General features: G+C 39.7%; 1 protein-coding gene across 2 annotated transcripts in view; it reads right to left on the reverse strand.

Annotated features, from left to right (window-relative positions):
- LOC139309496 (protein SSUH2 homolog) overlaps positions 1-26,489 on the reverse strand; it is a 50,696-nt gene that overhangs the window by 19,495 nt on the left and 4,712 nt on the right. Inside the window, exons 1-6 of one of the 2 annotated variants that reach the window (XM_070933583.1) lie at positions 18,460-18,565; positions 9,870-9,968; positions 8,331-8,409; positions 7,150-7,279; positions 2,566-2,626; positions 319-443 (exon numbers count right to left, since the gene is read on the reverse strand). In XM_070933583.1, the coding sequence (XP_070789684.1) occupies positions 319-443; positions 2,566-2,626; positions 7,150-7,279; positions 8,331-8,409; positions 9,870-9,951 (477 nt within the window). In that variant the 5' untranslated portion in view covers positions 9,952-9,968; positions 18,460-18,565. Of the gene's footprint in view, positions 1-318; positions 444-2,565; positions 2,627-7,149; positions 7,280-8,330; positions 8,410-9,869; positions 9,969-18,459; positions 18,566-26,489 lie in introns of those variants that run through there. The other variant, XM_070933582.1, reaches the window with a different exon arrangement.

Raw genomic sequence — 26,489 nt, forward strand, 5'->3', positions numbered from 1 at the left:
TTCTTCAGTCAACCCCAAAGAAATCTCCATTAATGTTCCATTTTAATCTAGTGTGAACTAGAGTGCAAAGTCGGTGATCACTATTGACCTTCTCCCACAGAAGCAGCAGGAGCTTGAGAATTAAGGCTGCAATTCTGTGCACTTAAACACCTCCCAAACCAAGCTCTACATAATGTGATGCAGTTTATATTGTCCCAATGAATAAATAATGTAAAGCAAAGAACAGAATTTTACTGAAGAGACAGAGAGAAAGAGGGAGGGAAGGGAGGGAGGGAAGTCCTGACAACTAGAACTTTATCCTATTTTTGCTTTCTGTACCTTTACTGTTGAAGTATGAGGCACTTTAATTCTTATGATGTTGTCTTTGAATATTTCAGGAACTTCTATTCTCATGTCCCAGGGAGAAGGAGCTGCGCCATACATAGCAGAATCAACAGGTTCTCCTGATCAAAAGCAAGGATGATTGGACATGGTCATAATATTCTATCTTGCGCACAAACATCTCAGCAGCATAGCTTGGGACATACGTATTTGTTCTGCTCCAGCTCCGGATTTCCGAGGATATTGACACACACCAACGATCCTTATCAAATTTATTAAGTAGCAAGAATAAACCAAAGTCTAGCAAAGGTTGGCAACTAGCCCAGAAAACAAAATACGATAAGACTTTTCCAAAAATGCTCTGATGATAATTACAAGTTGTTTCCAGCAAGAAACTTACTAACTGTGTGTGACTTAAATAGGCTAAGGGAGTGGCCAATTATCCTCAAGCCTTACTCTCGAGGAGACCTCCTCCTCCTGAGTAGCCACTCCTGCCTTTGGCAGCCCTGCGTGCTCGAGCATTGAGAAGAGGCTCCTCCACTTCGCTCTCTCCACTTGAAGGAGCCTCTGGAGGTTCTGAAGGCCCTGGCTGAGTCTCTGCCTCTGGCACCACATCCTCTTCAGCCTCCTCGCTGTCCGACGCGAGCGTCGGCTGCGCAGGCTGCTGGCGCAACACCACACCAGCCTCCTCGTCGGGATCAGCCATGATCCGCGCAGGCCGCTGACGGGCCACAACAGTATTTCATTTCAATAGAAGGGAATATATGTAACTCAGGGATGAACTGCAGAAACCTTAGTGTTTCCTGGGCTTGGTTGTCCGCTTTCAAACATTTCATTACCCAACTAGGTAACCAGATAACTGCATCTTTAACCTGGACGGTCTCCATTTGTGGACTTCGACTCCCAAACTTATCATGTTGGTTAGAGAATTCTGAGAGTTGAAATTCTCACCTTTTTGACTGTGTTTATTTTCGCAAAATAGTTCCCTATTTTGAAAAGCAGGAAATAATAAGTAATAATAGCAAAAAGAAGTCCATTTTTCTCAGAAAGCAGATAAAGCCTGAATGTCATGCAGTTCTTATATTTCATCCTACCTATATAAGTGGATTAATATTTAAGTATTAAAAAAAAAAATCTCCCTTCCAAGGAACTCAACAAATTATACAGTTCATTATACTAGTGGAATTCTTAAGCAGCACTTTTGCTGTATAAATCACAAAATGCATTACCGTGTCCAAATTAATAAATTCTTGTAGTGGTGTAAATAGTTCATTAATTTCCTAAACTCACATTAATCTTGAACTGGTGCTGTAAAGCCATATCCATCATCCTTTCTCTTGGCAGAAGTTAACAACTAAAGTTTGAAAGTGAGGACAAGTATATTAGCTTCATCCTATGGTTCTGTTATCCTCATATCCTCCTCAAACTGAGGTAAGGGACTCTTATAGCCATGGTTTCCCAGTGTACTGAATGAAGCATAAGGCCCTGGAATACAGAACACTCCATGGATACAGAAACTATCCTCACACACATAACTTATAGGATGAAGCATGTCTCTACTCCCCACATTGCTGCTACTAAAACAAAAGAATGTATAAATGGGTCTGGCAAATTAGAACAAAATTGAATGCGACATGACACAATGAAAATTGATGATGGGCGAAGCAAGATGTCTCCAGTATGGAATCTGAATCCCATATGAAGCTTAATATTTTATTTATTTTTATTATTTTTTATTTATTGAATTTATATGCCGCCCTTCTCCTGAAGGGTTCAGGGCGGCTCACAACAATAAGAAACAGAAAATACAAAAGTTAAAAGACAAATTAAAACAGAGTATCCAATAAATAAAGTTAAACGTGGGAATATCAATTCAAATTTAAGATTTAGGAATATAAAAAGCTACAAAATCAGTAATCAACCCAGGCCCGCCCATTAGAAGAGACAGGTCTTCAAGGCCCAGCGGAAGGTTCGGAGGTCAGGAATTATCTGGAGCTCCAGGGGTAACGTATTCCAGAGGGTAGGGGCTCCCACAGAGAAGGCTCTCCCCCTAGGGGTCACCAGTCGACATTGTCTAGCCGAAGGTACCCTGAAGAGGCCAATTCTGTGGGAGCGAACTGAATACAATCCAGTGCCATCCCTATGACTTCCCCAATAACTACCAGGAGGAATACATTTGAAGACAAATCTACAATATATTGGAGCAGCAAAATCAAAGTTCTACTATAGCATAGCAACACTTACCTCTATATGGTATGGTTTTCCATAATGAAGACCTTGATTCAGTGAAAGTCTCCAAGTAATACTAAAAAAAAAATCAATCAATAAAAAAAACTATAGCTTAGTCTCAGATTAACAGAAATCTCTAAGAAATATTATCAAAGACAGCCATGGATTGCAGAGAAGACCAATATCTTTACATATAATAAAGAAACAACTTATCACAATGATCAAAACTGCTAGTTTAAAATTCTGAGTTAAGATTGCTTTAACTAAAGTTTTATTCTGCTTAGTCCACATAACTAGGATATTGGAAGCTACTGATGCTGGTTTCTTGGGCCTTGTTAGCTCGCAGATGTTTCATTACAAGGCTAGGTAATATCATCAGTGTAAGGGAGGGCAGGTTTTGCCGTTTTTTATATATATAACCGTTTCCCTGAAAATTAGCACTGGCATGTTTTATGCATGCATCTAAGCCCTACACACACACCCCAAATAAGCCCTACACCTAAACCCTAAGAGGCTGCACAGCTGGCCAGCCATTCCATCTGGTTGCTCGCGATGCTGCGGCCATGAGCTGAGATAAGGGGAGGTGTAGCTACTCCATGCACCCTGCAGCAACTTCCCTCAGGCCTCCGCAGCCAGGCCACCCACGCCCCAACCTGCCTCCCAGCGGCAGCACCAGTAGCCATGTGCAGCAGGAGCCCATGTGGCCACCGGCTCACTTCTGCTTGCTCGCAGCTGCAATGGAGCAGAAGGCTGAGTGGCACGGTAAGGCAGGGGTCGGGGCGTGGGTGGCCTGCCTGCAGGGGACCTGAGGTAAATCAGTGCAGGGCATGTGGGCAGCTCCACTCTCCCCTGCTTCGCGGCAGCAGCATTCTCACACCACATGGCCTCCTGCCCCCAACTCCACAAGCCAGAAGAAGTGGGCCTCCTGTACATGGAAAAACAATAAGAGACCCACCCACCCCAAAAATAAGCCCTAGTGCTTATTTTGGGGCCCAAAAGACCCGGTCTTATTTTTGGGAAACACGGGTAGGAGCTTGCCCTGAGAGCTAAATATTGTTTCTTCTGTGTTTTCCTAGTGCAGTTTCCTCTTTATCTGTACTTGGCTGCTGGTGAGCTATTCTAGATTGTTTGTTTCCTTCCCTGACTTTTGATTGTATCTTTAACACAGTATGTAAAGGGAATGTATCTCGGTGTGTCTATTGGTGGTTGATTTGTGTAGATGCCAAATTTCCAGGAATTTCCAAGCATTTTAGCACAAGAGACTATTAATTATGGCCCCACAGCTGCTGATAACCAAGATTGTCTAGAATGATGGCTTGTTATTGTTATTGTTGTACTGTTATGATTTAGGGTGAATGTGGCCCACAGCCACTGATTCAACCCACTAATCAGAATCCACAAAATGAAAGTTATATTCTATAGTACAGGGGTCAGCAACCTGCGGCTCTGCAGCCACATGTGGCTCTTTCATCCCCTGCTGCGGCTCCCCGTCGGCTCTACAATTGATAGGGCTTTCGGTTAGGACAGGTAGAGGAAAAATGATGCCACACTAGGAGGAGACTCTATGGCAGAGAAAATGGACTTCCGGTTGGCTCCAGAATTGAACAGGGGGCTTCCAGTTAGGACCTTTGTGGCTCTTTGAGTGTTTAAGGTTGCTGACCCCAGCTATAGTATAAAGTCTTAAGTATAATTTATCCAAAACTGAGCTAAAGTTACAAAGTGTCAGCAAGTCAACTGATTTTATGAAGTTTTTGTTCCTCTTCCCTTCCTGTCTCTTAAACATATACAACTCTGTACATAAGACATTGAGCAACAGATGACTTTCTCAGTCCAACTGGGCATCACATGTTATGTGCTTGTGTTCCCACGTTGAATTATCAAGCTGCCAGTTTCTATTCTCTTTCCAATCACTTATTTCCTGGTTGGAAGATTCTATCTTCACCACTGATATTTTATTGAAAAAAAGTAAATGAGTAAGGAAAGGAGCAAGAAGGAAAAAAGGGAAAAAGCAGCAGGCGACAGAAGAAACACAAACCATATCTCAACAGAAGTGCAGTCTACTTAACATTCTCCCCATTCCTCCAATTGTTTTTTTACAGTCATCACTACACTAAATATTATTCTCCCAGGATTACAGATAGGTGTCCATTTCTCTCCATGATGCCAAAATGACAAAAATGTGCAATGTGACACAGTGTTTGCACTATGTTTTGTCACTTGCCTATGTTTTGTCACACCTTGGATTCAGATCAGAAGATGGAAGTTTAATAATGGTCTCGTCTAAGACCACTGAATAAATTTCAGGAACCTTGGTAGTACAGTGGTCTAAACACCCTGTTATTAAGACCAACTGCCTGCAATTACTGCAGGTTCGAATCTCGCCAGGCTCAAGGTTGACTCAGCCTTCCATCCTTTCTAAGGTAGGTAAATTGAGGACCCAGTTGTGGGGGCAATAAGCTGACTTTGTATAAATATACAAAAGGATGAAGGCTATTGCTTAGCACATTGTAAGCCGCCCTGAGGCTCCGGAGAAGGGCGGCATATAAATCAAATTAAAAAAAAAAAAATGTGGAAAATGAAACTTCTCATCAATTATTACCCCTCAGTTGAATATACACAAGTTGTATATTGTAAATATTGTACTCCTTCCTGGATATCAATCTGCCATGCTGTTCTCAATAAGGTGAATAGTAACTGGAGAAAGAATCTATTCCATTATAGCTCCTGATTTAATTATTCTCCTGTTGGATTCACTTCAGGTACACTATTGAAAACCCCTGGCACCTTGAAATAGAGAAACTTCTATACGTTCCATACAGGGGTGAAATCTAAAATGTGTTATTACCGGTTCTGTGGGTGTGGCTTGGTGGGAGGAGGATAATGTGACTGGGTGGGCGTGGCCAACTTTTTTTTTTTTTACTTTTAAAAGCATTTTTTCTACAGCCTCTTTGGCCGAAGAGGTTGCAGAAAAAAATGCTTTTAGGAGCCTCTGACGATCAGGCAACTCAGCTGGGATCGCCAGAGGCTTTTAAAGGCATTTTTTTTTCTACAACCTCTTCGGCTGAAGAGGTTGCAGAATAAAATGCTTTTAAAAGTCTCTGATGATCCCACCTGAGCCGCGCTATCATCAGGCTTTTTTTTTTACTTTTAAAAGCATTTTTTCAGCTGAAGAGGTTGTAGAAAAAATGGTTTTAAAAGTTAAAAAAACAGCCTCTGATGATCGCGCGGCTCAGCTGGGCATGGGGGCGGGATGCAGGGATTTTTGCTACCAGTTCTCCGAACCACCCACCGCCATCGCTACCAGATCGGACGATCCGGTCCGAACCGGGAGCATTTCACCCCTGGTTCCATATTTTCTACATGTCCTTTCTTAAGCCATTTTATCCTGAAATTGTATATTGTTTTGTACGAACTGCTGTTATTGTACTTTTAAATATTCAATGTGAATTGCCTTACACTCTTTATAAAAGCCAAAAAACTGCAAATCTTTCTGAGCATATTCAGATCAATAGACACAATATAAATATTGGTGAGAAAACTGTGTGTAATAAAATCAAGAACATCGGGGGTGGGGAGGCGTCTTGGTTCACAGTTTCATAAACAGATCAATTTGCCTTATTGTGGAACAAGCGACGGGCAATGGTTCTTCAAAGCTTTCCCTGCATATATTAAGAAATATCCCAATCTTATTGGAAAAAGTTGGGGCTGAAGTCATGAGTTTACCTACAGATGTAAAGCACTCTTCTTGTACTAATTGTTTGTTAATTAATTTTGTGACCTACATTTTTAACCAAGGTCTTTACGCAGCATATGGTCCAAATTTAACATATGTGATTTTCAAATTTCTGTTGCTAAGCAAGTGAGTTTCTTGTTCTTAAGTGAGCTTTGCCCCATTTTACAGTCTTTCTTGCCACAAGGTGTTAAGTGAATCACTGCAGTTGTTACGTTAATAAACACAGTTGTTAAGTGAATCTGGCTTCGCCATTGACTTTACTTATCAGAAGGTCGCAAAAGGGGATCATATAACCCCGGGACACTGTAACCGCCATGAACGCATGCCAGTTGCCAAATTCTGATCACATAATGCTGCAATGCCCCCTTAGACTGCAAGGCGAACGAACCGGTCAGTCCTAGAGGAGATCAACCCTGATTGCTCTTTAGAAGGCCAGATCCTGAAGATGAAACTCAAATGCTTTGACCACCTAATGAGAAGGAAGGACTCACTGGAGAAAAGCTTAATGCTGGGAAAGATTGAGGGCAAAAGAAGAATGGGATGACAGAGAATGAGGTGGCTGGATGGAGTCACTGAAGCAATAGGCGTGAGCTTAAATGGACTCCAGAGGATGGTACAGGACAGGAAGGCCTGGAGGAGCATTGTCTATGGGGTCGTGATGGGTTGGACACAACTTTGCAACTAACAACAACAAAGGCTGCAACGGTTGTAAATGAGAAAAATGGCCATATGTCACAATTTTCAGTGCTGATGTAACTTTAAACAGTCACTGAACAAATGGTGGTAAGTCAAGGACTACCTGTGAATGACTTTATATACAGTTTGTTGCATGCACGCATACACATGCTAATGTATATTCTGCTTACTCTGTAGGTATTCAGTGCTAGGAGATCCTGAAACATCAAATCTCTGGCTGGAGCTTTGCTGTAGCAACACTTGCTTGCAGCGTACTCGATAAAAGCTTCTTTGGCTTCATCTTCCGAAATAGCAGGAATACTGTGGCACAAGCAAAAGCAACGGAGACAGTGAGCATAAATCACAGGGCTAGCTTCAAATACTCCTCCAGGACAGGGGGACATGCTACCTTTTGAGTTGCTGGGCACGGTCAGAATTTTTAGAGCCTCTCTGGTTTCTCCCACAAAATGAAAAACCCCGGTGGGCACACTCGGTAGCCGACCGTCATTTATCAGGTGACAAAATGGAGAGGCTGCTATTGATTTAGGATTCTCATCGCCTCTCTCAATGACTTTGGGTTTTAGTATTTTTCCCCCCTTCTTCTGTGTTTCCCCCCCAAAAGCAACCGATTGTAGCTACCCATCATTTTACATTCAAAGAAACCTTTGGGGGGAAAAAACAGTGATGCTGGAAACAAGTAAATAAAAGCCACGTGAACTATAGGCCTACTGGATGCTGAGGAAACCATGCTTTATAAGGAACATAACCTTCCCTGAATAGAAGCAGCTCTTATCTCCTGCTTGAGCTACTTCACTTTACAGGTAGTCCTTGATTTACAACCTTTCGTTTAGTGACTGTTCGAAGTTACAACAGCACTGTAAAAAAAAGTTATTTATGACCGTTTTTAACACTTATGGCCATTGGGGCATCGCCATGGTCACATGATCAAAATGTGGCCGTTTGGTAACTGGCTCATATTTATGATAGTTGCAGCATCCTGAGATCATGTGATCAACTTCTGTGAGCTTCTGACAAGCAAAGTGAATGTGGAAGCCAGATTCACTTAACAACCATGGTACTTGGTTAAAAACTGGAGTGATTCACTTAATAACGGTGGCAAGAAAGGTCATAAAATGGAGCCAAACTCACTGAACAACCATCTCATTTAGTAACAGAAATATTGGGCTCCATTGTGGTTGTAAGGCAAGGACTACCTGGGTATCTATTGCACTTTCATGTTTCTCTCCCTCCAGATAATCAGCGGATAACCATTTAGTTTAAGGCAAAATAAAATATAAATAAAACAAAATAAAATAAAATAAAACAAAGTAAAAATAGATTCTTAGAATCAAAAGAACAGTATCCATCTTACTTCCAGTTTGTCTGAGCTGGCATTGGCTCACTTTCCCGATAAGGAAGCGAATCAGGTGGAGGAGGGAAATACTTCCCTGCTGCAAAACAAGGGAGTAAACGTGAGAAAAGAGGTTGCAGGTTAAACAGTGGCCAGTGGTCTGTGGTGGAAAGAGCAGTGAGAGTGGCTTATCCTATTAAAAGTCATCCTAAATTCAAGGTTCTTATTATCCAGTAAGTATCCTGCTATGCTCAGGTTGCATCTGTTTACAGTGTAATCTGTAATCTGTTTCCTTATAGAGTGTTACCAAATACAAGCAACAGGTGATGGTCGAGCAGGTGGCCAATGGATCACTTGGGTAGAGAAAACAGATCTCTATTTTTTGTCCTTTATGTTTAAGAGGAAACCTATGCATTTCTCCTCTGTTGTCAAGTCCCACTGTGTTCAGTGGCTCGCCCCACTACGTAGGTCAGTATACTTAAGATTTTAAATCCTGTACAAACAGAACCAATCTCTCAATGTCCTCCATGTTGGGGAGGAAAATCTGCAAAATCTGCCTCTAAGTCCATGGAAGTGCTGTGTATGATTGATTTGACGGTGCTCGCTCTCTGGAGTATGTTCATAAACTGGGAGCTTTATATGGTGGACTTTCACTCTCTCCACTTGCATGTTTATATTATTTAAAAAGGTATTGGCACCACCAATCTTGCAACTCAGAGCGACTGCAGGTGGTAAGATCAGGACAGGATGAGCAAATTTGTCCGTGTTTCCCTCAAAGCAATGGGATCAAGCTGTCCTCTCTCTGCTCCAGTCAGTTACTGTCATTATTTGTTTCCACACCCTCCTCATTCACTCTTTTTCTATACCTCCATCTGCTGCTATTGCCACACTCCACAAATATAAGTTGATCTGTTGTTTGCAGATCAAACAACAAGAGCCATGGTGGCACAGTAGTTAGAATGCAGTATTGCTGACTAACTCTGCCGACTGCCAGCAGTTCGACCCTCACCGGCTCAAGGTTGACTTAGCCTTCCATCCTTCTGAAATTGGTAAAATGAGAAGCCAGATTGTTGAGGGCAATAGGATGGCTCTGTAAACCGCTTAGAGTGGGCTGCTAAGCACAGTGAAACGGTGTACACGTCTAAGTGCTATTGCCATTGCAATGTAATTATTGGAGGGCAGGGAATCTTCCTTTCAGATAAATATGGTTAATTCAGCTGCCTGCAATTTACTGCTGGTTCGAATCTCTCCAAGGCTCAAGGTTGACTCAGCCTTCCATCCTTTCTAAGGTAGGTTAAATGAGGACCCAGTTTGTGGGGGCAATAAGCTGACTTTGTATAAATATACAAAAGTATGAAGGCTATTGCTTAACGCATTGTAAGCCGCCCTGAGTCTCCGGAGAAGGGCGGCATATAAATCAAATTAAAAAAAAAAAAAAAATTCCCCCAAAGCAGCAAATTTAATTGCCACAAAATCAACACAAGAGCCTTGTGATGCTTTAGTATTCAATATATTATCACGTGGATGTCATCGTTTTCATCAGTTCTACACCAAACTTACCATCTCCAACTGTAGTGCCTTCGTAGCCAGACACGTTGTTTACATCAAAGGCAGACGGAGCAGAAGGTACTTCAGCTGTCATAACAGGAGATGTGATCCCTACAACATACAACGGAGAAACATTAATACTACCAGCATACACGCATTTAACAAGCCATATGAAACACAGCATCTAATATATTCTCTTTGTTTCAAAAGTCACATGATATATACATTGGAAGAAAAGTCTAAAGTGCATTTCTCCCCAAAATGATGGTCATTTGATACAACCATTAATTTATGCACCTTGTCTTCAGAAAACTTTAAGACAGAGGTGGACAATCTATGACTAATGGGTCACAGGTAGTTCCCCCCAGCACCCTGCTTGCAGCTCTCAAGTTCCCACAGCCCAACATTTCAGATCTATCATTTCAATTGGAACAATATTTTTATGGAGGCTTAAGGCACCTCTCACCAATCCTGAGAACCCCAGAACACTGAATTACTTCCCCCCCCGCCCCCTCGGGACTTTTAAGAGGAAAACTGAAGAAGAACTGAACAGTAGGATATTCCGCATGGTGAAGGGCGAGCAGGCAGCAGCTCCGCAGCAAGGCAGGAGTTGGGGAATGGTGCATTCCTCAACTCAAGGGAATGGGGCGGGTGGGCGGAGCCTCCAGCTGCCATTGCTACCGGTTCTCCGAACCACTGGCCATCATCGCTACCTACTCGCCCGAGGCGGTCCGAACCGGGAGCATTTCACCCCTGATTTAAAGTGACAATCAAGATTCTGATTCTGATTCTGATTCTATTCTATATTTCTATTCTATATTTCTATTCTATTCTATTCTATTCTATTCTATTCTATTCTATTCTATTCTAATTCTAATTCTAATTCTAATTCTAATTCTAATTCTAATTCTAATTCTAATTCTATTCTAAATTTACAGTGCTTAACCAGAACACAGCCTGTGTTCTAAATGATATTTATATTTCATAACCATGTACAAGCTAACTGCACAAAAAGCCAGTTTTTCTTATTAAAAATATAGCACGCTCATCCCGTGATTCAGCTCAAAGAATCTTCTTGATAACTATTCATATAATACTAAAAGGTTATATTATTACTCAATTTATATCATCTGTCAATGAAATGTAATAAGACAGAGAAATACAACTTCATGTTTCTCTGTGCTGCAAAATCCAATGGGATGAACTTTGACTGATAATCATCTTTCAATCTAACTTACCAAGGGATAATGTCAGAATTCAATGGGAAGTGAATGATACAAAGAGCTTTTTAAAGGAAAAAGTGAATAAAATATAAACAAACTGATATGGATATTTTAGCAGGTCACCCTGCTTACAGCTAGAATGTTAAGTCTATTTTCTCCCATTCTTTATAGGATAATAAAGATAGATTGTCAGTGTATACTGGGAGTGTAAAAGAATAGGAGATGATAAGGAATCTATTTACCCTAGAAGTCAACAGTAGGATTTTATATAGTAATACAATTTATTATCTAAGACCAGAAGCATGGCAAGAGGGCAACTTAACTCCAGAACCTTAACATTAAAATAAAATGTTTCTCTTAAGTCATTTTAATGACCTAACTGTGGGACCAGGGCTACTTACTCTAGTAATGAGAAGCTACAAGCTTTCTGAATAGCATAGAACCTGGAAGGTTATGATAACTGGCAACCTTGTATGGAATTGCAGTCTCTGCAATTCTTCTCACCTCATACATAAACAACATCAAACTGCCATGCAAGTAGGAAATCATCATGACATCAGCAAGACCCACATTCCTTACTATATAGTCTAAATGCACGTCAGATGTCCTCTGGTGATGCTGATTTACTCAAGGATAAAGATAAAGACAATAAATCCATGCAGCCTTTCCTGCATTTAGAACACCAGAAGAGTCCAACATACAACAATCAGAAGAGGCTATTCGCAGGGTATGCCTCTGGTAAGTTAATGCCTATGTGAAGTGACCCCTCTTCCCCAAACAAGCAGATGCCCCCTCTTTCAAAGATAACATACTCTACATCCTTATCTGGATGACTACAAAGTATTAATCAGCCAACATTTCTTACAATTTCATGTAAATTTTGTAAGCCAATTAGGTGTAGTGGTGAAGGCATCACCATGAATTCTAGTTCCACCTTAGTGTTCCACCTCTTAAATTCCACTCATTCTCTCTCAGCCCTAGGAAGAAGGCAATGGCAAACACTTCTGAAAATCCTTGCCAAGAAAACAGCAGGAACTTATTTAGGCAGTTGTCAGGAATCAACACTGAGTTCAAGGAATGTTTGCATGCATAAATGAATAAATCATCAATGTTTACATTGTTTATATAGACAAACATAACTCCTGCTTTAAAAAAATTATAGATTCGGATCAGGGGATGCAGATGACTTTCCACACACCATCCCTCATCATCCTTTTCCTGGACGTCAACCAGATACAGCCAAGCTACAGAGTACACCAGCCTTTGCCTATCCATTAGCTTAAGTCTCCTCAGATAGCAACAGGATCTTCCCCAGCTGGCAAACAGTAGCAATAACAATAGCACTTAGACTTATATACCACTTTGCAATGCTTTACAACTCTCTCTAAGCGGTTTACAGAGTCAGCATATTGCCCCCAACAATCTCATTGGTCTTCATTTTAATCAACCTCAGAAGGATGAAAGGCTGAATCAACTTTGTGCTGGTGAAAATCGAACCTGTGCAGAATTAGCCTGCAATACTTCATTTTATCCACTGTGCCACCATAGCTCTTTCCCCGATTCTCCATTTTCATTTTTTGCACTCCGTATTCCTTTTCTCTCTAGCGAAGGGTTTTCTAAGATGTGCTCCATGGAACCTTAGGGTTCCCCAAGAACTTGATGGGGTTCTATGACAAAAGGCAAAAAACCCCCCAAAGAAGTTCATTTGACCAAGCCAGAAGCATCTGGAAGGAGTGTGGGGGGGGGAGAAGGGTTCCTACTGTAAAAAAAAATGTACCACAGTTGCCATTTTGTGGATTGAGTTCTGGGATTTAAAAAAATAAAATAAAGCAGGTTCTGTGGCCTGAAACAGACCGAGGAATAATCAAGACATTTTCACTGATGCTGATTAGAAAGGAAAGGGTAACCATTGCTCTGTTGCCAGTAACACAGGCGTGGCTTTCTATATTTAATTTAGGGAGGGGGAGTTGGTTTTTTTCTTTTAATTTTTGGTGCTTTCAAGTCACTCTTGACTCCTGAGGACTGCCTAAACTAGTCCCTGCTGTTTTCTTGACAACATTTTTGGAAGTGATTTGCCATTGCTTGCTTCTTCCTGGGGCTGAGAGATTGTGATGGGCCAAAGTCATCCAGCTGCCTTCCATATCTAAGGAAGGAATAGAATTTAACGGTCTCCTGGTTTTTAGCTTGGTTCCTTAAACCACTACGTCAAAGTGACTCTGTTACACCAACTTTAGCTACTTTAAAGCATTCCGCAAATGATTTCAACGTGATTAAAAGTAGCTTGTATATGTAACCAAAGCAAGTTTATAAAGGCTGAGAGATGGAAGAGTACTGAAATTCTTACAGTGGAGGAATGGATCATAAACATGTCAGAACTAGTGGAAATGGCAAAACTGACCTCTCTGGTCAGGCAGAAAACAAGTGTTATTGTTTTTTTTAAAAGTCTGGAAACCTTTTATAGACTTCTCACTAAAAGAAGAAGAAAGTGAGATGATTATTTATGAATGTAATTATTGAAACAGATGAGAATTGAATAAGGGGTTGAAGGGATTTCTGGAAGAGTTAAGAGGGAGGATAGACAGTAGGTTTGTTAATATCTGTCAAAGAGAACATTGGAAGTCATATTTCATAATTTTAGTTTTCTTTTCTTGCCTTGCTCTTCTTTCTTCTTTTTTATCTTTTATCTTCTTCTTTAGATTTGCCTTATACCAGGGGTGAAATGCTCCCGGTTTGGACCGGATCGCCCGATCCGGTAGCGATGGAGAACCGGTAGCAAAAATCCCTGTGCCCCCCCCCCCCCCACCATGCCCAGCTGAGCCACACGATCATCAGAGGCCTTTTTTTTTTTTTTTTACTTTTAAAAGCATTTTTTCTACAACCTCTTCCGACGAAAAAATGCTTTTAAAAGTAAAAAAAAAGCCTCTGATGATCGCGTGGCTCAGCTGGGATCGTCAGAGGCTTTTCAAAGCATTTTTTTCTGCAACCTCTTGGCCAAAGAGGTGGTAAAAAAAACGCTTTGAAAAGTCTCTGACGATCTCAGCTGAGTTGCCTGATCCTCAGAGAGGCTTTTCAAAGCATTTTTAAAAAAGCCTCTCTGACGATCCCAGCTGAGTTGCCTGATCGGCAGAGAGGCTTTTCAAAGCATTAGAAAAAATGCTTTGAAAAGTTAAAAAAAAAAAAAAGTTGGCCACGCCCACCCAGTCACATTACCCCCCCACCAAGCCACGCCCACAGAACAGGTAGTAACGAATTTTACATTTCACCCCTGCCTTATACCCTATGTAAAATCCTCAATAAATATAGGTACTCCTCAACTTACATCAGTTCGCTTAGTGACCGAAGTTACAATGGCACTGAAAAAAGTGACTTATGACCATTTTTCACATTTATGAGATTGCCGCATCCCCAAATGGTCACGCGATTTACATTCAGATGCTTGGTAACTGGTTCATAGATACGATGGTTGCAGTGTCCCAGGGTCATGTGATCCTCTTTTGGGACCTTCTGACAAGCAAAGTCCATGGGGAAGCCAGATTCACTTAACAACCATGTTACTAATTTAACAACTACAGTGATTCACTTAAGAACTGTGGCAAGAAAAGTCGTAAAATGGGGCAAAACTCACTTAACAAATTTCTCACTTAGCAGCATACATTTTGGGATCAATTATGGCCCTACGTGGAGGACTGCCTGTATAATAATTTTTTTAAAAACCTCAGTGTAATCGAAGTAACATTTATAGTTAATCAGTGTCCACCAAGGGTCAAAGTGAACACCGTTGAGTACAGGTAGTTCTCGATTTACAACCACAATTGAGCCTCAAATTTCTGTTGCTAAGCGAAACATTTAAGTGAATTTTGTCCCATTTTACCGCCTGTAGTTGTTATGTTAGTAACATGGTTGTTAAAGTGAATCTGATTTTCCCACTGTCAGAAGGTTGCAAAAGGGGAGCACATGACTCTGGGACACTGCAACTGTCATAAACATGAACCAGTCACTTTTTTTCAGTGCCGTTGTAACTTTGAACCATCACTCAATGAACTGTTATAAATTGAGGACTATCTGTAATGGGGGTAAAATGCCTCGATGCTCACAGCGTTTTGTGATTCCTTTGCATTTTAGTATGTCTGTTGGGATCTGCTTTGGGTAGGGCAGGGGTCTGCCACCTTAAATACTCAAAGAGCCATTTGGACCCGTTTCCCACAGAAAAGACCGGGAGCCACAAAACCTGGATGGGCATGGCCAACTCGATGTCACTCACTTCCACCAGTCACATGACCACCCTAGCCACACCTACCTAGCTGGTCATTAGGACAGAGAACCGGTTGTTAAAAAACACCGGGAATCACAAAACCCTTTTGACAACTCTCTCTCTCCCTCCCACCCTCCCCACCTCTGTCCCCCTCTCTCTCTGTATCTCTCTATGTCTCTCTCTCTCTCCCCCTCTCTCTGTATCTCTCTGTCTCTGCCCTGGCCACTTCTCCTTCCCCCGCCATCACCCTTATCTTCTCAGGCCAAGCGAAAAGTGACTGGGAGGGGAGGGCCAGCCAGTGGTCGGATCTCCTGACAGGGAGCCACAGCAGAGGGCCCAAAGAGCCACATGCAGCTCTGGAGCCGCATCCAAGCTAAGGCAGGCATATGAAAGACGAACAGTTCTAATCTCAATGACAAGGAAACCTGTTTCTCTGCACAAAATGCAGTGTGCATGTTACTGCATGTTACTCAGAATAGGCACTTCCCAGAAAGGGAGAGTCAAAATGGCAAAATGCTGATTTTTTATTTTTTTTACAGAGCTCTAATTGTAATCCACTTCTGAAGAATATCCTGTTTGACTTTTTATGTTCTAAACTTCCAAGATATTGTGCAAGTCAAGTCCTTTGTTGTACAACCCAAGACTATTGCTGGGCTCCAGCTTAGGAAATCCAAAGAGAAGCCAAAAATGAAAGTCATCTGTGATTAAAAGCCAAAAAAAGGAAGGTTATGAAAACCAGTCACTTTATACTTCTTTTGGTTTTGCAAGTCATGCAGTAATCTACTTTTTAAAAAAAAAAAAACAACCCGAAAGTGGTTTTATTATTAATAGGGAGGCTATTTTATTATTATTATTATTATTTTTGCGTAGAACTGCATTCTGAAAAGAAGAATTTAGCCAAACCTTTGAAATAATATGGTTCATTATTCTGATACATTTACTACTATTTTTTATATAGCCAGAACTTTTCATGAGTGAGTATGCATGCCTGTATGAAGAAAATTTCCTCCTTTTAAGAAAGCTTTTTGCTGAGCTACTCTTGCAGAGCTGGTTTCCATATTTGTTCAGGGGAAAAGCTCACTTAATTTAGTGGGATTTACTTCCGAGCTAGCCTGTCTGATAGGTACTGGAAATCTTTTTGACTGGTGAGCATGTTTTGAATTCAGACAAACAAAGAAATAGCAGCCATGGGGGGCTGTTCATAAAATTGATTTTTTTTAATGACCTTTTAATCCATTCATTTGGGGCGACTGAATGGAGCTCAGCGTTTATCGGTCGGATGCCCTTCCTGATGCCTATGCAGGGTTCACAGCAGATACTTTCTCTTTGCACCCTGATAGAGAAACAGCTGCCTAGGAATGAACTCTCAACCTTTCAAGTGTGAGCTTCTTCACCTCAAGACCACTGCGCCACTCTGTTATAAAATGAATATTCCCCTAAATACCAGTTCCTCATTATTTCAAGCCAAAAAGTCATTAGGTGAGAAACTAAAGGCCAATTAAAAATCTTTATTTAAAAAAAAAAGCCATGTCATTTTTATAGCATGAGACAAAGATGAAGGAATTTCCTTCTATTCATGCAACCACTGTCGGAAGGGAGACCCATCAGTCTATTGTAATCCCAAATCAGGAGTCTGATAGTAACTTTTCCAACTAACAATTTCATCAAAAGGCATAAACTTTCATGAGCTGCAGCTACTTTCATGAGATCTATGCAGCTCCCAAAAGCTTTTCTGAAAATGCTTTAGTCAGAAGGCAGCCACCTGATTTTTATATTCCTGTGCCAATGTCTTTTTTTTTTTTTAAAAAAAAGCAAACCAGAAAACCAAGACCCAAAGGTGCTCATCCTTGGATGAGAAGTGAAATGTCTTCAAAGAAAAACCAGAAAGTCCAGTTGCCTCGATAAAAAGTACCTTTGGGACAACCATGACCTGGATGACTGAGACTCTCCATAGACAAGAAAACCAAAAGCTGAGTTTGCAAAGAAAAAAAGCGAAGAGAGAGAGAAAGAAAAAAGGAGGAGCAGTAGCAAGAGGGGGGAAAGGAAAGAACGGGAAAGAAAAGCATGACAGGGGAAGCAAACAAACAGGTACCAGCCTGTAACTGCAAGCAATAGATCCACCAAGGCTCTGTGATTTGTGGAACACCAGGATGATCTTCCTTCCTGCTGATCTCATCACCATAAAGGAGCAACTAAGAAAGAAATGTTTCTCAATTCTCTAAATCTCATTTCCTTTTTCAACCCAGGAAATAACACCAAATGCAAGGGCCTAGGGAACAGCCCAGCCCCTTTCCTCTTACTGAGTCCCAGATATGGTCGAAGAGTAGGAGGAGTCATCAAGGCAAGCTGTAGAAGAGATGTGACTAGTAACAGAGAAAGTGGAGGAAATAGAAAACTATGTTTCTTGTAGCTGCTTGTAGCCGTTTCTTGTAGCTGCTTGTAGGTCTCCGTCTTGGCTCTTTGTCTCTCACCCAGAGCAAAACCCTTCCCTCCTTCTTCCTGCAGATTCAGACCACACCCGCTTCGCAAATCCCCACTGTTCCCAATCACTCTAGTTTTCAGTTTGCAGTATATTAGACGGCAGTCATACATGGAGGAAAAATGCATTGCAACAAGTCATTTTTTTCCCCTCCAGGGATGAATTTGGACAAGGCTGCCACTTTCTCACACCTACTGAATGCCGTGGAAGCGTGTCCTTTTATCTGCTGCTGTGAAAGAGGGAAGAAGCCCAGTTCTGCTTCTTGCCAAGCAACGGACAAGAATCCAGCTTGTGCTCTATTGGGGAAACATGGCTGGGTGTGGGAGAATCTTGCAAGCATTGTCTGGAGAATGGCGCAACACCAACCACACAGCCAAGGATGGATTCATCTAAAAACACTGTTATGTTACAGCTCAACATCCTCTAAGCAGACAATCAGTGTAAAGCAGTGTTTCCCAACCTTAGCAACTTTAAGCTGGGTGGACTTCCACTCCCAGAATTTCTCAGCCAGGATTGCTGGCTGGAGAATTCTAAAAATTGGAAGTCCCTCCTCACAGTACAAGGGCCTCTCCCACAGGCTTCCTCTCCACTAAAAGACCATGCTTTGGGGTCTTTTTGTAGACTTTCTCTCCCTTAAATTCAGCTTACCTTTCTGTCAGTTATCTGAATTCCTCCAGGCTTTTCAAAGCTATTCCTTCTCCCCCCGCCAAATGCTTTGTTGCATGCCGATGAGTTTACATCCTGTTAAGTTTCTTCCCCCTCCCAATGAGTTTACCAATAGGGGGGCCGAGCTAGGGGTGGAGCAGAAGCCATCTGTTGTTACTTCCCCCAAGAAGATTTCACTTTTGAATCAAAATTCTCTAGCTCTTATCTGCAGCAGCAGGCTACCAGCTGCAAAACTCATAACAACCACAAAGCACAAAAGAGTTATCGTTTTCTGTATCTCTTTTCCTGCCATCTCCTAGATCTTTTCAGTCCAGATTAGGTAGCCCTATAGCAGATAACTGCCGTCTTTCTATCCTTAAAGTCTGCATTTGGGACAGGTAAAATTGGCTACCTGCTAAAGATTTTTTAACAGATTAACAGAGTTGGAAAGGACTTTATACAGTCAGGTCCAGAAATATTGGGACATCGACACAATTCTAACATCTTTGGCTCTATACACCACCACAATGGAGTTGGACTGAAACAAATGTGCTTTAACTGCAGACTGTCAGCTTTAATTTGAGGGTATGTACATCCAACTCAGGTGAAAGGTGTAGGACTTACAACAGTTTGCATATGTGCCTCCCACTTGTTAAGGGACCAAAGGTAATGGGACAGAATAATAATCATAAATCAAACTTTCCCTTCTTAATACTTGGTTGCAAATCCTTTGCAGTCAATCACAGCCTGAAGTCTGGAACGCATAGACATCACCAGACGCTGGGTTTCATCCCTGATGATGCTCTGCCAGGCCTCTACTGCAACAGTCTTCAGTTCCTGCTTGTTCTTGGGACATTTTCCCTTCAGTTTCGTCTTCAGCAAGTGAAATGCATGCTCAATGGGATTCAGGTCAGGTGATAGACTTGGCCATTGCATAACATTCCACTTCTGTCCCTTCAAAAACTCTTTGGTTGCTTTTGCAGTATGCTTTGGGTCATTGTCCATCTGCACTGTGAAGCACTGTCCAATGAGTTCTGCAGCATTTGGCTGAATGTGAGCAAATAATATTGCCCGAAACACTTCAGAATTCATCCTGCTGCTTTTGTCAGCAGTCACATCATCAATAAATACAAGAGAACCAGTTCCATTGGCAGCCATAAATGCCCACGCCATGACACTACCGCCACCATGCTTCACTGATGAGGTGGTATGCTTAGGATCATGAGCAGTTCCTTTCCTACTCCATACTCTTCTCTTCCCATCACTCTGGTACAAGTTGATCTTGGTCTCATCTGTCCATAGGATCTTGTTCCAGAACTGTGAAGGCTTTGTTAGATGTTTTTTGGCAAACTCTAATCTGGCCTTCCTGTTTTTGAGGCTCACCAATGATTTACATCTTGTGGTGAACCCTCTGTATTCACTCTGGTGACGTATTCTCTTGATTGTTGACTTTGACACACATATATCTACCTCCTGGAGAGTGTTCTTGATCTGGCCAACTGTTGTGAAGGGTGTTTTCTTCACCAGGGAAAGAATTCTTCGGTCATCCACCACAGTTGTTTTCTGTGGTCTCCCGGGTCTTTTGGTGTTGCTGAGCTCACCGGGGCGTTCCTTCTTTTTGAGAATGTTCAAAACAGTTGTTTTGGTCATGCCTAATGTTCTTGCTATCTCTCTGATGGGTTTGTTTTGTTTCTTCAGCCTAATGATGGCTTGCTTCACTGATAGTGACAGCTCTTTGGATCTCATCTTGAGAGTTGACAGCAACAGATTCCAAATGCAAATAGCACACTTGAAATGAACTCTGGGCCTTTTATCTGCACATTGTAATTGGGGTAATGAGGGAATATCACACACCTGGCCATGGAACAGCTAAGAAGCCAATTGTCCCATTACCTTTGGTCCCTTAACAAGTGGGAGGCACATATGCAAACTGCTGTAAGTCCTACACCGTTCACCTGAGTTGGATGTACATACCCTCAAATTAAAGCTGACAGTCTGCAGTTAAAGCACATTGTGTTTGTTTCATTCTAACTCCATTGTGGTGGTGTATAGCGCCAAAGATGTTAGAATTGTGTCGATGTCCCAATATTTCTGGATCTGACTGTAGGTTATCTAGTCCAACCCCCCATCCATTCAAGCAGAGGACCCTACACCATTTTTGACAAATGGCAGTCCAATCTTTTCTTGAAAGTCTCAAGTGATGAAGCTCCCACAACCTCTGAAGGCAACTTCTGTTCCATTGGTTGATTGTTCTCTTTTTTTTTTTTTTTTTTTTTAAATTTTAAACAAACTTTATTCATATTTAAAAAAAAGACATTTAAAACAATTATAAGAAAAACTGAACAAGTTTTTCTTAATCAAACACACAAATTACAAGTACATATACTATACATATATAGTGCTCAATTTCCTCTATCAACTACTTTCTAATGTTATATATACATATATATATATACACACAGTGACTATATTTCCTTCTATATCTCTCTGACAGTGCAGTTGTTTATTTACATTGATTTCTCCTAACTTTCATCTCTAAGCATTCCCTCTCTCTGACTTATCCACTGGTACCAGCTATTCCATATTTTAAAATAATTTGAATCTTCCTTATCCTGTAATTTTAGGGTTAATTTATCCATCTCTGCGCATACATAGATTTTCTGTATTACTTCCTGATCAGTTGGCAAACGGTCAATTTTCCAGAGTTGTGCCAATGCTAATCTTGCCGCTGTTATAATATGGAGTATTAGGTATTTTATGTCCTTCCTAATATTTTTATTGATCATGCCGAGTAAAAAGACTTCAGGTGTTAATTCAATTTCGTGATTTGTTATTTCTATTATCCATGTTTTTATTTTGTTCCAATATTTTTTGATTTTTGGGCAAAGCCACCAAGCATGGTAAAAAGTTCCCTGTGCTTTTTTACATTTCCAGCAAACCGGGTTCACATTTGGATACATTTTTGCTAACCTTGCGGGTGGCAGATACCATCGGTACCACATTTTATAATGATTTTCTTTGTATGGTACCGATTTTGTCATTCTATAATTATCTTCCCAAGCTCTTTCCCAATCTTCTAATTGTATATTATGCCCTATGTTCCTCGCCCAGGCTACCATCTGCCCTTTGACCAACTCTTCTGCCAGATCGAATTCGAGTAAATATTTGTAAATTTTTGAGATTAGCTTCCCTTCTTTTGATTCTAATAGTTTGTCTAATTGATTTTGTTTTAAATCTATTCCTTCTTTCTCTTGGTCTTTTCTGTATCTTACTTTTATTTGCGAGTAGGGCCACCAGTCTATTTCCATTCCTTGTTCTTTAAGCTCTTCCCTAGTTTTCAAATTCCCCTGAACATCTACTATTTCCCTATATTTTAGAATCTTTTGTTTTGATAATATGTTGGGGTGAGTTATTGCTTCTATAGACGATAGCCAGCCAGGAATTTTCATGTAGTGTTTTTGTTTAATTTGTAGCCATGTGTTAATTAAGGATCTCCTGATTGTATGGTTGTTAAAATGTTTATATATTTTATTTCCTGAACTCCATATAAAGGCGTGCCATCCTTTCATTAAATCATGCCCTTCTAAATTTAGCAATCTTTGATTATCTAAGGTTATCCAATCTTTAATCCATAATAAACTGGCAGCCTTGTAATATTTATCCCATGCCGGGAGTCCAAATCCACCTCTACTTTTATCATCTTGTAGTATATTCAATTTTATTCTTGATTTCTTCCCTTCCCACACAAATTTTTTAGTTATTTTATCCAAATTATCAAAGAATTTCTTATCTAATTTTATTGGAATTGTTTGGAATAGATAAAGGAGTCTTGGCAGTATGTTTGATTTTATTGCTGCTATTTTCCCCAATAAAGACAGTTTTAGTTTCCCCCATTTTTCTAAATCTTCCTTTATTTTCTGGACTAAAGTATCATAATTGTCTTCTTTTATTGTTGTCGTTTTGGCCGTCAAATTTATCCCTAAGTATTTAATTTTTTTTACTGTCTGCAGACCGGATTCTTTTACTAATTTCTCTACTTGTTTTATTGTCATGTTTTTTGTTATCATTTTTGTCTTTTCTTTATTAATTTTTAAACCTGCTACCTTTCCAAATTTTTCAATCTCTTTTATTAATTTTGGGGTTGTTTCTAATGGGTTTTCTACGAAAAAAACAAGGTCGTCTGCAAATGCTTGGACCTTATAATCCTCTCTCTTGATCTTTAATCCTTGAATTTCTTTATTTGCTCTAATTCTGATTAATAAATTTTCCAATGTTAAAATGAATAGTAAAGGGGAAAGTGGACATCCCTGCCTTACTCCTTTATCTATTCCAAAGAATTTTGTTGGGTCACCATTCACCAAAACACATGCTTTCTGATTCTGATATATCGATGTTATCATTTTAGTAAATTTTTCTCCAAAATTCATACTTTTAATTTGTTGCTTCATAAATTGCCAGTTAACTTGGTCAAAGGCTTTTTGTGCATCCAGAAAGATCAGTGCTACCTGTCTCTCTGGATGCACCTCATAATATTCTAGAACATCCAATACTATTCTTAAATTGTTTTTTATCTGCCTTGTAGGCAGAAAACCATTTTGATCCTGGTGTATTTTATTTTGTAATATTATTTTCATCCTATTGGCAATTATACTCATGAAAGCTTTATAATCAGTGTTCAACAAAGAAATCGGCCTATAATTTTTTATTAGTGTGGTATCTGTCCCCTCTTTAGATATTAAGGAAATGTATGCTTCTTTCCATGTGTTGGGTAGCTTTGCCTCCATTAGGGCCTCATTGTATATTTCTAACAGTATTCCATTTAATGAGTCTCCAAATGTCTTATAGAATTCTATTGGTAAACCGTCTGTCCCCGGGGTTTTATTATTTTTTTGCCTCTTCAGTGCCTCTTTTAGCTCCCCCATCGTAATCTCCTTATCTAATAATTCTCTTTCTTCCTCTGTTAGTATTTGCAATCCCTCCCCTTTTAAATAGTATTCAATTTCCTCCTCTGTTACTATATCCTTTTCATACAGTTTTTGATAATATTGGACTATTATGTCCTTTTTTTCCTCTAGAGCCCATTGAATCCTTCCCTCATCATCTCGTAATTTCTGAATTGTTCTTTTTTCTCTTTCCTTCCTCAGCCTATACGCCAGCCATCTCCCTGGTTTGTTTGCGTTTTCAAAGTAATTTTGTCTTGTATATTTCAATGCTGTTACATATTTCCCCTGCTCTAATATGTTTAGATTATGTTTTGCTGTTAACCAATTTAACCTTATTTTTTCATCCCCTGGGTTTCTTTGCAATTTACATTCCCAATTTTGAATTTCTTCTAATAATTTGTTATATTCTTTCTCTCTCTCTTTTCTCCGTTTTACATTATATGATATCGTGAGGCCTCTTATATATGCTTTGGTTGTATCCCATAGGTTTTGTAGGGAAGTGTGTTGCTTTGTGTTATCCTTATAAAACCATTCTAACTCCTTTTCTATATAATTCTTATATTCTTTTTCTTGCAGAACCTGTGTGTTCATAGTCCATCTATTCTTCTTTCTCTGCTGACCTCTCCACTTCATCATTATCGGGTTGTGGTCAGCCCAATTATTTGGTAAAATCTCTACTTCTTCTATCTCCATTATTAACATCTTAGTTACCCAAATCATATCCAACCTTGACCATGATTTATGCGGATTCGAATAATATGTATAATTTCTTGCTTCGGGATTAAGATATCTCCAGCTATCTACCATATCTAACTCTTCCACCATATCCATAAAGGTTTTAGGTAATACATTTTTTTTATTTTTGTTTTGTTGACCACATTCATAATCTTTTCTTACATCTAATATAGCATTAAAATCCCCAATCAGACAGACATTCTCCATTTTTTGTTCTATAATTTTCTCATGCACTTTTTTGTAGAATTCTAATTGTTGACTATTTGGGGCGTATATTACTACCAATAATATCTTTTTGAGCTCAAGATTTAGTTCTACCATGACTATCCTACCTTCTGTATCTACATACCTCATATTACTGTCTATTCCTTCTTTGATATATACCACCACTCCTCTTTTTTTTTCTTCTGCCAATGAAACGTATTCTTTACCTAATTTTTTATATTGTATATATTTGATATCCTGTTTTCTTATATGTACCTCCTGGAGGCACACAATGTCTGATTTTTGTTTCAAAATTTTTTTGTAAATTTGGTGTCGTTTGGATGGTGAATTGAGTCCATTAACATTTACAGATAGTATTTTTAAAGTCCGTTCCATTTTTTTTTTTTTATTAACTTTCCTGTTGTTTCTTCTTTATTTCTTCCTGTTCCTTTTTTTTGCCTCTTGTCTGTACTCCTTCCTCTTCCTGGGTCTCTCCTTCATCTGCTTTCCCTCCTTGTTGTGGTGTTCTTTCCCGATCTCTCTTCTGTTTTCCTTTGATATATCGTCCTTCCTCTTCTTTATTACCATTTGTTACTTCAGCCCCCATCATTTGGTCATATAATTCTTTTGCTTTGCTGTGCGAATCCACCTTGATTTTCTTTCCCTGCCACGATACTAACATTCCTTCCGGGGTTATCCATTTGAATGGTATATATCTTCTGTTTAGTAACGTGGCCAGGAACCAATAATCTCTTCGCAAATCTCGTATTCTTTTAGGTACTTGCTTTAGGGTGATTATTTCTTTATTTCTATAATACATCGGTTCGTCCTTTGTTATCTTATATACAATATCCCTCACCTTCCTTCTTACAAATCTTATGTGTACCTCCCGCGGGAGTTTGTTTTGTCGGGCGTAGTTAGTGTGGACTCGGTAGACTTCATCTAGTTCATTAATTATCTCGTCTTTTTCTCTCTGGAGTGCCTCTGCTATCATCTCAGCCATTACCATCGTCAAATCTTCCTCCCGGTCTTCCGCTACGTTCTGGAAACGCAAATAGAATGCTGCCTTCTCCATTTCTAATTGGGCCACAGTGTTCTCAAGTTCCTTATTTAATCCTGTCATTTTTGTATCTAATGCTTCTAATTTTTCTTCCGTCAATTCAGTTTTTTGTTCTATTTCTTTTATCCTTTGGTCATTTTTTTGGATGATTTCTTGTATTAAGTCCATTTTTCCATCAATCTTTTGAATGTCATTCTTAACTTCTCTCTTTACCTCGTCCATGTCTTTTCTAGATTGTTCATGGTTTCTTGTCATACACTCTTGCATTTTGACCATAGTTTCCTGAATTGTTATAAGCGTGGCCTGCATTGTTGGCATATTAGGTGTACTGGGTTGCTTGTCTGATGCAAACATTCCCTCCAAGGTTTTCTGTGTCACTGGGGAGGCCCCTGTTCCTGTTAAAAATGGTGTTGGCTTCTTAGCTGTTTTCAACGTGGTTGTGGTGGTGCTAGTCATTTCTTTCAAAATCTTGTATTGTTCTCCCAGTATTTTATCAACTTTCTCCCAAATCACCATCCAAATTCTATAATTTCTATAATTCTTTTCTTTTCTTTTCTCTTTTTCCCCCCTCCTTGTAAAAGATCAATCCACTAACCCTTCTTTAAATGAATAAAGTCTTTTAAATAATTAATTCTCTCTATATGAAATTATATATAAATCAATTGAGAATGTGATGAGAATATAAATCTAAATCTAAATATAAATATGAATATAAATATAGCTACAAATATAAATATATATATAAATAAATATCTTATCTAGTTAAAAACTATACAATTGATCAATTCTTAGTATCTTAATATCTAATAATTAATTATTCAATAAAATCCACAAACAGAAAATATTCTAATAATATCTACTGGTTAATATATAATAATTAATTAATTAATAGTAATATGATATTCTAATAATAGTACTTCTAAATCTCTATGTATTGTAAATTGGTTGATTGTTCTCATTGTCAGAAAGTTCCTCCTCATTTCTAGGTTGAATCTCTCCTTGGTCAGTTTCCATCCATTATTCCTTATCTGGCCTTCAGGTGCTTTGGAAAATAGCTTGACCCCCTCCTCTCTGTGACAGCCCCTCAAATA

This window comes from Pituophis catenifer, unplaced genomic scaffold (assembly GCF_029215685.1).
Source record: "Pituophis catenifer annectens isolate HBS135680 unplaced genomic scaffold, rPitCat1.0.hap2 SCAF_2, whole genome shotgun sequence".
Classification (NCBI taxonomy): Eukaryota; Metazoa; Chordata; class Lepidosauria; order Squamata; family Colubridae; genus Pituophis; species Pituophis catenifer.